At 42.8% G+C, this 13,490-nt stretch overlaps 1 protein-coding gene across 2 annotated transcripts; it reads right to left on the bottom strand.

Annotated features, from left to right (window-relative positions):
• Positions 1-2,039: 2,039 nt before the first annotated feature.
• Positions 2,040-13,041, bottom strand: LOC121556576 (RNA-binding protein 24-like). Of its 2 annotated transcripts, none has more exons than XM_045212915.1 (4): positions 12,646-13,041; positions 11,882-12,071; positions 11,436-11,490; positions 2,040-2,888 (listed from the first exon to the last, which is right to left on the bottom strand). In XM_045212915.1, exons 1-4 carry the CDS (start codon positions 12,817-12,819, stop codon positions 2,531-2,533), a joined length of 777 nt encoding a protein of 258 aa, XP_045068850.1. In that variant the 5' UTR covers positions 12,820-13,041; the 3' UTR covers positions 2,040-2,530. The 2 variants fall into 2 exon arrangements, with proteins under 2 accessions (XP_045068850.1, XP_045068851.1); XM_045212916.1 differs by having other exon boundaries at positions 11,948-12,071.
• Between the last annotated feature and the right edge of the window lie 449 nt (positions 13,042-13,490).

Here is a 13,490-nt window from a genome sequence, read left to right as displayed (position 1 = left end):
CCTAAATAAATATTTTCCAAATACCAATATTTTAAGGCACGTTGAGAAAAGCTGTCCACCAACTTCAGCTTCAGGCCAGTAGCTGTTCTCTTCTGATCTGACCCCACTGGATCTGATCTGACCCCACTGGATCTGACCCCACTGGATCTGATCTGACCCCACTGGATCTGATCTGACCCCACTGGATCTGACCCCACTGGATCTGATCCCACTGGATCTGATCTGACCCCATAGTAACACAGGACAGACAGCTAACATCACTCCTCTAGGTCACTGTTTTGCATAGGTACAAACATTATTATAGTAACATTATTATACAGTGGGGGAAAAAAGTATTTAGTCAGCCACCAATTGTGCAAGTTCTCCCACTTAAAAAGATGAGAGAGGCCTGTAATTTTCATCATAGGTACACGTCAACTATGACAGACAAAATAAGAAAAAAAAATCCAGAAAATCACATTGTAGGATTTTTAATGAATTTATTTGCAAATTATGGTGGAAAATAAGTATTTGGTCAATAACTAAAGTTTCTCAATACTTTGTTATATACCCTTTGTTGGCAATGACACAGGTCAAACGTTTTCTGTAAGTCTTCACAAGGTTTTCACACACTGTTGCTGGTATTTTGGCCCATTCCTCCGTGCAGATCTCCTCTAGAGCAGTGATGTTTTGGGGCTGTCGCTGGGCAACACGGACTTTCAACTCCCTCCAAAGATTTTCTATGGGGTTGAGATCTGGAGACTGGCTAGGCCACTCCAGGACCTTGAAATGCTTCTTACGAAGCCACTCCTTCGTTGCCCGGGTGGTGTGTTTGGGATCATTGTCATGCTGAAAGACCCAGCCACGTTTCATCTTCAATGCCCTTGCTGATGGAAGGAGGTTTTCACTCAAAATCTCACGATACATGGCCCCATTCATTCTTTCCTTTACACGGATCAGTTGTCCTGGTCCCTTTGCAGAAAAACAGCCCCAAAGCATGATGTTTCCACCCCCATGCTTCACAGTAGGTATGGTGTTCTTTGGATGCAACTCAGCATTCTTTGTCCTCCAAACACGACGAGTTGAGTTTTTACCAAAAAGTTATATTTTGGTTTCATCTGACCATATGACATTCTCCCAATCCTCTTCTGGATCATCCAAATGCACTCTAGCAAACTTCAGACGGGCCTGGACATGTACTGGCTTAAGCAGGGGGACACGTCTGGCACTGCAGGATTTGAGTCCCTGGCGGCGTAGTGTGTTACTGATGGTAGGCTTTGTAACTTTGGTCCCAGCTCTCTGCAGGTCATTCACTAGGTCCCCCCGTGTGGTTCTGGGATTTTTGCTCACCGTTCTTGTGATCATTTTGACCCCACGGGGTGAGATCTTGCGTGGAGCCCCAGATCGAGGGAGATTATCAGTGGTCTTGTATGTCTTCCATTTCCTAATAACTGCTCCCACAGTTGATTTCTTCAAACCAAGCTGCTTACCTATTTCAGATTCGGTCTTCCCAGCCTGGTGCAGGTCTACAATTTTGTTTCTGGTGTCCTTTGACAGCTCTTTGGTCTTGGCCATAGTGGAGTTTGGAGTGTGACTGTTTGAGGTTGTGGACAGGTGTCTTTTATACTGATAACAAGTTCAAACAGGTGCCATTAATACAGGTAACGAGTGGAGGACAGAGGAGACTCTTAAAGAAGAAGTTACAGGTCTGTGAGAGCCAGAAATCTTGCTTGTTTGTAGGTGACCAAATACTTATTTTCCACCATAATTTGCAAATAAATTCATAAAAAATCCTACAATGTGATTTTCTGGATTTTTTCCCCTCAATTTGTCTGTCATAGTTGACGTGTACCTATGATGAAAATTACAGGCCTCTCTCATCTTTTTAAGTGGGAGAACTTGCACAATTGGCGGCTGACTAAATACCTTTTTCCCCCACTGTATAAATTTGTAGAAAACATATTTGACTAAATATCTTTTAAAAGTTCAAATTGCATAGTCAAAATACAGGTCCAAAAGTATTAAAGGTGAAAAGTAATCATTCCATACTATGTTTTTGGTTTGACCATCTGCGTTGTTAAGAAATTTGAGGGGAAAATACCTGATTAGACTTGAGTGCACTTGTGAAGGTTGTACAAAATCACACATTTAATTTACTACACATTAAATATGCTTAAAATGATAAACTTAAACTTAAAGGTTGGTTATGAAGTCATATCTTAAATAATAATTCTAGATATTTGTCCTGATGAATAAATATTAAATATTTCTGATATAATGACAACAAAAAAACAGTACTTTAGTGATGACAACACTGATGATATTTGAATAATAAAGTAACTATTCTCTTCAGTTATGAGATTATTTTCTTCAGGCTCTTTTGGTAGCAGCGCTGCATGTTCTAAAGCCAAGGTTTGACGACCACTCCCCCCCCCACCCCCCCACCTCTCCCCTTGTAGTATCCTGGGGGTCAGTACGACCTCCCCACTCCTCTCTATAGCCTCCCCCTCTTCTGTTAACCAGGCTCAGTAATAGTAGTAGTTGTGGTTGGTTACTGCATGCGGTCTGCCTGAAGCTGCTGGGGCTGGTACTGGGCGAAGGCTGCAGCTGCAGCGGCTGCTCCTGGGGTGGCTGCGGCTGCTAGGGGCTGCTGGACCGCATACCCATACCCTGCTGCAGCCATGTAGCCTGCAGGGGCCGGGGAGGCTGCATACGGGTACTGCTCATAGGCAGCGGCGGCCGCGGCGCTGGCAGCTGCGGCTGAGTACTGGGCGTAGGCTGCTCCGGTGTAGTCGAGGTACGGGGAGGAGGCGGCGGAGGCCGTGGCGGCGGGCGACTGCATGCTATGAGGGATGACCATGGTGCTTGGCTGCATAAAGGCCTGGGGGTAGACGTAGTGGGCTGGGATCCTGCAGGACACAGATGTCAGAGGTCAGATGGCAGACAGACAGACAGAGCCACTCGGCAATCTGCTCTACGCAAACTTAGGCTACGTCCCAAATGGCAACCTATTCCCTATTCAGTGCACTACTTTTGACCAGAACCCTATGGACCCTGGTTAAAAGTAGTGCACTACATAGGGAATAGGGTGCCATTTGGGACACATACTGAAACTGAGCTCAGGAACACAGGAAAGCAGGCGTCACAAAAACAAAACAACGTCAACCCAGTCCTCATTTCATTAACACAGCAACACCACCCAATGGAACTCTGGGTAAGAAAGAGAAGGCTTCAAACCAAAAGGAAACCAGAGCAGCTCAGGAATCATCATCATTTAATTAGGCATTAGAGAAGACAGACCGGCCAGCCCTGAGCCAGCCCTCTGTGTCTGAACCAGGGTTCTCTCACAATGCCAGCTGATCGCACAGCACCACAACCAGAAAGCATCAAGAAATAACTGCAACTCAACTTATCCCACTCAACATACAATCAGTCCAACACCACACACCACATGCCCACACACGTTAAGTCCTCAAACGCAGATTTAAAAAAGTGAACTAAAATGAAAGAGAAGCCTCACAGAAGAAAATGAATATGTGGCAGCATGTGGCAGAGATTCTTTTTTGAAGGTTCACGCTTCAACATTTTCTATTTGTAAATTACATACTTTAGTTTTCTAATATTATGGTTATAAAAAAAAATCTGAAATGGGTCATTACGTTATGTCCTGCTATGAGGACTACGGAATAGAGCTTCGATACATACTATTGTGTGAGTCCTGCGACCAGTAACGTTTCTGACAATCCATCCAATATGAGTGAGTACTGGTGTACATTCATTTATAATGAATCCAAGTGTTTTGTTTTACTCCAGACCCTCTGGTTGAGTAAATATCAATATATTTATATATTTATTATTATTAGAGCAAGATGGAGAGAGAGAGAGAGAGAGAGAGAGAGAGAGAGAGAGAGAGAGAGGGTATAAATGGGGCTATCCAAGCCAGTGTATCCAGGCAGATTTGGCCCTATTTCCACCCTAAGCGTCAGTCACCTCCAGCAAACAGAGACCAGGTGTTAGTGCTAAAACTGTCCAAAGATGTGCCATGTCATGCACACACACACACGTACACACAGTCTTGACCAGCTAACCTTGTGGGGACACACAATTCAGTCCCATTCAAAATCCTATTTTCCCTAACCCCTAACCCTAACCCTAAACCTAACCCTAACCCGTACTCCTACCCTAACCCTAACCCTTAACCCAAAAACCTAACCTTAACCCTAACCGTAAACCTAACCCTAGCTCCTAACCCTAACCCTAACCCTTAATGTAATTCTAACCCTAACACTAATTCTAACCTTAACCCTAAACCCCCTAGAAATAGCATTTGACCTCGTGGGGACTAACAAAATGTATTCTGGAATAGTTAAACTTGTCCACACACACACACACACACACACACACACACACACACACACACACACACACACACACACACACACACACACACACACACACACACACACACACACACCACACACAGACACACACAGACACAGACACACACACACACACACACACACACACACACACACACACACACACAGACACACCACACACACACACACGCACACACACACACACACACACACACACACACACACACACACACACACACACACACGTCTAGGAGAGTGACAGGAGAGGCTGGAGGCTATTTTTATCCTCTTGTCATCCCTAAAGGACAAGCTGAGCTTCTCTCTCTTCACTCTCTTCTCTCTCTTCTCTCTCTTCACTCTCTTCACTCTCTTCTCTCTCTTCACTCTCTTCTCTCCCTTCTCTCTCTTCTCTCTCTCCTACAGCAGCACATGGCATGACCCCTGTCAACTCTGGAGGCTAACTATTCCATTCCTCTGTCTCAGTGACCTCCATGACTTTCTATTCTCTTCTCTCTCTTCACTCTCTTCTCTCTCTTCTCTCTGTTCTCTCTGTTCTCTCTCTTCTCTCCCTTCTCTGTCTTCTCCATTATAGGCTACAGGTCAGTTGCTAAATCAGCTGTTGAGTAGTGTGGTCTAACTGTGGAAAATGTAGCCCAACACATCTCCCAATTTTACATCCTCTTCATAAACTGTAGGGAGTTAATTACTTTCTAAAAGATGCACTGACATTTTGTAAACCTCACTAGAGGAGTAAATGTCAATCTATGACTGTAACAGAGTCCACCTGTCTGTCTCTATGACTGTAACAGAGTCCACCTGTCTGTCTCTCTATGACTGTAACAGAGTCCACCTGTTTGTCTCTCTATGACTGTAACAGAGTCCACCTGTCTGTCTCTCTATGACTGCAACAGAGTCAACCTGTCTGTCTCTCTATGACTGCAACAGAGTCAACCTGTCTGTCTCTCTATGACTGCAACAGAGTCCACCTGTCTGTCTCTCTATGACTGTAACAGAGTCCACCTGTCTATCACTGTATGACTGTAACAGAGTCCACCTATCTGTCTCTCTATGACTGTAACAGAGTCCACCTGTCTGCCTCTCTATGACTGCAACAGAGTCAACCTGTCTGTCTATCTATGACTGCAACAGAGTCAACCTGTCTGTCTATCTATGACTGCAACAGAGTCCTCCTGTCTATCTCTCTATGACTGTAACATAGTCCACCTGTCTGTCTCTCTATGACTGTAACAGAGTCCACCTGTCTGTCTCTCTATGACTGTAACAGAGTCCACCTGTCTGTCTCTCTATGACTGCAACAGAGTCAACCTGTCTGTCTCTCTATGACTGCAACAGAGTCCACCTGTCTGTCTCTCTATGACTGTAACATAGTCCACCTGTCTGTCTCTCTATGACTGTAACAGAGTCCACCTGTCTGTCTCTCTATGACTGTAACAGAGTCCACCTGTCTATCTCTCTATGACTGTAACATAGTCCACCTGTCTGTCTCTCTATGACTGTAACAAAGTCCACCTGTCTATCTCTCTATGACTGTAACATAGTCCACCTGTCTGTCTCTCTATGACTGTAACAGAGTCCACCTGTCTGTCTCTCTATGACTGTAACAGAGTCCACCTGTCTGTCTCTCTATGACTGTAACAGAATCAACCTGTCTATCTCTCTATGACTGTAACATAGTCCACCTGTCTGTCTCTCTATGACTGTAACAAAGTCCACTTGTCTATCTCTCTATGACTGTAACAGAGTCAACATGTCTATCTCTCTATGACTGTAACATAGTCCACCTGTCTGTCTCTCTATGACTGTAACAGAGTCAACCTGTCTGTCTCTCTATGACTGTAACATAGTCCACCTGTCTGTCTCTCTATGACTGTAACAGAGTCAACCTGTCTGTCTCTCTATGACTGTAACATAGTCCACCTGTCTGTCTCTCTATGACTGTAACAAAGTCCACTTGTCTATCTCTCTATGACTGTAACAGAGTCAACCTGTCTATCTCTCTATGACTGTAACAGAGTCCACCTGTCTGTCTCTCTATGACTGTAACAAAGTCCACCTGTCTATCTCTCTATGACTGTAACAGAGTCCACCTGTCTGTCTCTCTATGACTGTAACAGAGTCCACCTGTTTGTCTCTCTATGACTGTAACATAGTCCACCTGTCTGTCTCTCTATGACTGTAACAAAGTCCACTTGTCTATCTCTCTATGACTGTAACAGAGTCAACATGTCTATCTCTCTATGACTGTAACATAGTCCACCTGTCTGTCTCTCTATGACTGTAACAGAGTCAACCTGTCTGTCTCTCTATGACTGTAACAGAGTCAACCTGTCTGTCTCTCTATGACTGTAACATAGTCCACCTGTCTGTCTCTCTATGACTGTAACAAAGTCCACTTGTCTATCTCTCTATGACTGTAACAGAGTCAACCTGTCTATCTCTCTATGACTGTAACAGAGTCCACCTGTCTGTCTCTCTATGACTGTAACAAAGTCCACCTGTCTGTCTCTCTATGACTGTAACAGAGTCCACCTGTCTGTCTCTCTATGACTGTAACAGAGTCCACCTGTCTGTCTCTCTATGACTGCAACAGAGTCAACCTGTCTGTCTCTCTATGACTGCAACAGAGTCCACCTGTCTGTCTCTCTATGACTGTAACAGAGTCCACCTGTCTGTCTCTCTATGACTGTAACAGAGTCCACCTGTCTATCTCTCTATGACTGTAACATAGTCCACCTGTCTGTCTCTCTATGACTGTAACAAAGTCCACCTGTCTATCTCTCTATGACTGTAACATAGTCCACCTGTCTGTCTCTCTATGACTGTAACAGAGTCCACCTGTCTGTCTCTCTATGACTGTAACAGAGTCCACCTGTCTGTCTCTCTATGACTGTAACAGAATCAACCTGTCTATCTCTCTATGACTGTAACATAGTCCACCTGTCTGTCTCTCTATGACTGTAACAAAGTCCACTTGTCTATCTCTCTATGACTGTAACAGAGTCAACCTGTCTATCTCTCTATGACTGTAACATAGTCCACCTGTCTGTCTCTCTATGACTGTAACAAAGTCCACTTGTCTGTCTCTCTATGACTGTAACAGAGTCAACCTGTCTATCTCTCTATGACTGTAACAGAGTCCACCTGTCTGTCTCTCTATGACTGTAACAAAGTCCACCTGTCTATCTCTCTATGACTGTAACATAGTCCACCTGTCTATCTCTCTATGACTGTAACAGAGTCAACCTGTCTATCTCTCTATGACTGTAACAAAGTCAACCTGTCTATCTCTCTATGACTGTAACAGAGTCCACCTGTCTTTCTCTCTATGACTGTAACAGAGTCCACCTGTCTATCTCTCTATGACTGTAACAGAGTCAACCTGTCTGTCTCTCTATGACTGTAACAGAGTCAACCTGTCTGTCTCTCTATGACTGTAACAGAGTCAACCTGTCTGTCTCTCTATGACTGTAACAGAGTCAACCTGTCTGTCTCTCTATGACTGTAACAGAGTCAACCTGTCTGTCTCTCTATGACTGTAACATAGTCCACCTGTCTGTCTCTCTATGACTGTAACAGAGTCAACCTGTCTGTATCTCTATGACTGTAACAGAGTCAACCTGTCTGTCTCTCTATGACTGTAACAGAGTCAACCTGTCTGTCTCTCTATGACTGTAACAGAGTCCACCTGTCTGTCTCTCTACGACTGTGGTCCTCTGTAGCTCAGCTGGTAGAGCACGGCGCTTGTAACGCCAAGGTAGTGGGTTCGATCCCCGGGGCCACCCATACACAAAAAAAAAATGTATGCACGCATGACTGTAAGTCGCTTTGGATAAAAGCGTCTGCTAAATGGCATATTATTATTATATTATACTGTAACAGAGTCCACCTGTCTGTCTCTCTATGACTGTAACAGAGTCAACCTGTCTATCTCTCTATGACTGTAACAGAGTCAACCTGTCTGTCTCTCTATGACTGTAACAGAGTCCACCTGTCTGTCAAACAGAGTTGTAGAAGACACAGAGGACAAGACAGAGCTCCTACTCCTATTACTGCTCTGCTGCTGAAACTGGTCCGGTCGACATGAACCTTTCCTCTGGTTGGAGGCCGGCAGGGCAGGCGGACATTTTGTGTTGCGCTGAAAGTTCAGGGCTAAATAAAGGTACTTTGTAAATCACTGAGACACATGGGTAATCCCCTAGAACAGAGGCACATGTCTCAGGCAGCCCACCTGTTGTCTGCCGGCGTGCGAGTGATCGAGCCAGCGAAGGCCCTGTCTACGCATCCATTATTTAGGGCACCACCGAGTGACTCTCATTTTCCAGCTGAATTTGAGAAGCCGTGTAGAACACTGTGAACAGCTGCTGCCTGTCCAGTAGTCTACCACTCTGCAAACGACTTATCTGAGCTCAGTTTACACTCAATGTTTACTGGCTGTATGTACGCCTTTCAAATATGCTGTATGTTTTACATGGTAAAGGTTATAACTTTTGTAGCCTACTTGGATGTCTTGGTTAGTATTCATCTATGTTCCACGCTACAATCTACTTATAGGGTATTTCCTGTCAGTTAGAGCAGCGAGAACTAGTATCAGACCTTTGGTATTAAAACAAATGAGATATTGGGTCACCAATGAGCTACAACAGAGTGGATCAGGATGTCCTTTTGAATGAGTGAGTTCCTTAACGCAACCCCTTTTGGAACTCTGTGTCATCTCAACCCCCTGTATTGTTCCAGTAGAGCGGCCTGGCTCGATTACAAACCCATCCACACTATGTACATACTGTCTGGCGTATACCACACTATGTACATACTGTCTGGCGTATACCACACTATGTACATACTGTCTGGCGTATACCACACTATGTACATACTGTCTGGCGTATACCACACTATGTACATACTGTCTGGCGTATACCACACTATGTACATACTGTCTGGCGTATACCACACTATGTACATACTGTCTGGCATATACCAACAGTTGTGACACCATTCTCCGATTCCATCCTCCCTCCATTTCTCTCTCTCACTAGTTCTCTTCTCTGTATGGACACATTTCTAGAGTGGTTCATGGGTTCTGAGTTCTAGCTAGGGTTGCCAAGCTACCGGTAATTTACCAAAGTTACTGGAATCTTCAGTAATTTTGGTAATGAACGGAAAATCTATGGCAATCTATCGTAACTTTAGTAATTTATACTTGAATAACTTTGAAAAAATGTATTAATATATGGTATTCATTTTTTGTCCATATTGTCCATGAGTGTATAGTAGATAGACCATATGGTTCAAGAGAAAATAGCCTAATTAATGAAAAAAGCATCTAATCAACAATGGCATTATTTTCAATTACCTCTGCAACTCTTCCAACTACTGACTTTTATCACAACTGCCACCAGTTTGATGCCAAAACATTGACAACAAATATATGTTGACATAGTAAAATAAATACAAGTGTGTAAAAAATATAAAGGATAATTCATGCTGAAACCCTCATATTAAACACCAATGGTATTCACTAAGTTGATGGTTTATATTTAGGATAATGTTTTACAGCTTTGTCATTATATTTTCTGTTTTAAAATCATCTTATTAAAACACAGAGGGCCAGAGATAATTACAGACACCTGTGATAATCTGAAGTACCCAAAGGGGCCACTAGATATCATGTGACAGATTTCCATAAAATCCTTGAAAGATACCAAAATTCTGGAAGTTTACTGATAAACTTCGAAAGTTTACAGTAATACATACCCTACCTTCTAGCCATCAAATATATTTCACTGAGCAGGAGAGAAAGAGGTAGAAGAAGATGGACTAATATCTAATGACGTGAGCTACAGAAGGAAGCAATGGGTTAATTTGAGAAAGAAAACAGAAACCACAACATCATGAGTATAGAAATCAAAAGGTAGGAAAGGATCTCCAACATGCAAGCCAAGAGTTGTTTTGTTGCGTGGGGGGTTCGGAAGGTCCAAGACAAGTCACACAGCAACACTGGTGATCAACCCCATCAACAACAAAACATATGAAAACGTTGTTAACTAAAAACGGGAAAAAAAACAAAAACACAGGCTACAGCACAATCGTTGAAAATAAAAATACAAAAACAGATCAGAATCAACACCCCGTGACAAAGTTACATCTCCATATCCAAACTCCCACAGTCTGCAAAAATCTCCCTCCTCAACCCCTCATCAACCACTACTCAACTCCCCTCCCCACTGCTAGTAAAGAGAAGCACGCAGTTAGGCTCAAAACCACTTCATACTGAAACAAAGGCACACACACCAATCTATGGACTATGGAAAACCGGAACAGAAAAATTAAAAGAAAAACAACTTCCATGCATCTAATCACCATTTCAGCTTGTTTGTGTGTGTCAGAGTATACTGGTAAGACGTTAGTGATCTGCTCAATGCAGACTCAGCTATTCATCCTCAAACCATCATGTCCCTTCATCAGATACTGTATCTTAAACGTAAGCCAGCCTGTCAGATCAGAGAGAGATAGACAACATTGACAACTGGTGACATCACGTTTAGAATCAGAATCAGATTCACGCTTTAGAATCTAAGAATGGCACGCAGAGACCTCTACACTCAACGGAGAATGAATGGGCGGGGCTTACAGTTACACAACTCTGGAGAAGGAAAACGTTACATTTTACAATCCAAGCTATTTTTTAAAGATGAAAATCACTAGATACTGTGGGTAAGAATAGAAACGGGCACATAGATCATTCAAAATTAGCAGCTGTGTAGAAAACAGGTGCTGTGTTACAGTATGATATTCTAACACTAGTTTAGGGTTGCAAAATTCTGGTAACTTTCCCAATTTCCCAATCTTCTAACCGGGATTTCTGGAAAATCTTGGGAAAGTTATCGTAATGTTGCAACCCTACACTAGTTGAACATTCTCCACCCTGTAAAAGATGTTAATATTTTATTTTTAAAATACATTTTATTGCCACATACGCTGGATAGGTGCAGTGAAATGTGTTGTTTTAATATGACACACTTCCAACAAGACAAGAAGTATCCCTATGTCATGACATACCCATAAGGCCTCTGGATGAATGCTGGATGGATTTGAGGAACACCAAATGAGAAACCTGGAATAAGAACAAGTTATTTTTTTAAAAACTCAACCGTTATTTGCTCAATCTTGAACCATACACATATTATAAATGCATTATAACTCCATTATAACAAATGTGATCAGTGCTTCCAATTTAACTGCTCAAGTACTTATAGAGAATGTAAATGGTAGGAATAAAAACTAATTCTAAACATTTGGTGTCTTTAAAAATGGTGGCACACTTTAATCATAACCAATCATCATTCACACTAGCTTCACTGTCTGTTCTGCTAGTTCCCCCACTACAGTACACTCCGTCTAAATCCCATGTTACAGATCTACCTTGCAACATACAATGTGCTAACATACTGTAAGCAGGTGGTTAGTTTGCTAGTTTTAGCAGCTAGTCATTGTTTGTACGCCACCTTGGTCGTCCAAGCTGTGAAATAAACGTGTGGCGTAGCCCTCCGCCAGCGCGTCCATCCCCTCACCTGGCTGCATGACCCTGGGCTTGGCCCCCAGGTAGGCCAGGTTCACATTGGCTTTCCTGCCGTCGATGATGGGGTTAGGGTCCTTACAGGCTCGGTCTGCAGACGCCCGGTCTGCCATCGTCACCTGAGGGATGGAGAGGGCAGAATTTAAAAAAAAAATGTTTAGGCTGTCTGAATTGATCTTATGTTCACTCAGTGGGGAGTCTGGCTAATTTTGTTAATTGAACTACAATTCATTTATAAGTATTGATCATGTCACAATAAGAAATGAGGGTATTAAAATCAGAATAAGGAAACGTGGAGAGAAAAATGCCCCTGCATTAGTTGAAGGTAAGGCATGGTGTATGACGCACAAGTCAGCAATTCTAGGATGATTACATCACATCACTGTGGGCCCCTTGAGCCCAAGACACCACACCTGAGCTTTCGCTGAATAGTTAGCAGAATAGAATGGTTAGCCCATTTATGAACTGTTAATGCAAGTTCATAAATGGGCTACAAAATGGTGTGAATGAATTAGTAACATCAGATGCATTATGGATAGGCTACGGATAGCCTTCTTCATCTAATAATTGGTGCTGGAAACATTTTAGATGCTACCCATAATATCTGTATTTAACAATGTGACATAAATTAATTACGCAATCGATCGATCAATCAATCACAATGTTATTCAAATTTACATCCATAATACTTACGAATCCATAACCTCTGGATTTGCCCGTCTGTCTGTCTGTTATAACAACAGCCTCGTCGATATCACCGAACACTTCGAAGTATTTCCTGAGACTGGAGTCCGTGGTGTGATATGGAAGACCCCCTACAAATATCTTTGTGTAGGTGGTGTCCTTCTGAGACGAGTGCATCATCATTTTTGCGGTAAGCGGCAGGCAACAATGTTTCTATAGAATGTTTTTGCAATCTCACAGAGATCAGTCAGTTCTGTGAAAGCACAGGTTATTTAGAACGATTAATTTAAGTTAGGTTTCGTTGGAACTGAACAGACACTTGTTTGATAGACGCGACTTTCCAATCGTTCCCAACTTCAGTTCAGTTTGACACTGCTTAACTTTGGAGATGGATACCGCTGCCTATGTTAGCTTCCCAGCTGTCACTTCAAGGGGGCTGGGCCGTGGACACGTTCTCTCATGGGCCCTCCCACTATCGCATATTGGGATGACACGCACCGACCAAAGATGAACAGACCTCTACCATAGGAGCGCGAAACATTTGCTCATTTCAATACAGAACCCAAAATAACAACACATGTCCGTCTGACATTGCTTTTGATTATTCCCATGTGTAAAACATTACTGTACTGTATTTGAAAAAACGTTACTTTCATTTATTGATATCACACTTGCCATTTAATGTAAATCTATGAAATAATCTCCTAAAATCTAAAACTCTATGAAAGTCATCTGAACTCTCTGTCCTCTGTTAGTGCAGTGTCAGATATCTGCATGTTGTTGATGTTGATCCACACACTGTAGATCTGCATGATTGTGAAGTAACAGATACCACTTGGCTTGACCCTGACACA

This window comes from Coregonus clupeaformis, unplaced genomic scaffold (genome assembly GCF_020615455.1).
Source record: "Coregonus clupeaformis isolate EN_2021a unplaced genomic scaffold, ASM2061545v1 scaf0064, whole genome shotgun sequence".
NCBI lineage: Eukaryota > Metazoa > Chordata > Actinopteri > Salmoniformes > Salmonidae > Coregonus > Coregonus clupeaformis.
The sequence above is the reverse complement of the archived record's forward strand: the minus strand, read 5'-3'. Positions and strand labels throughout refer to the sequence as shown.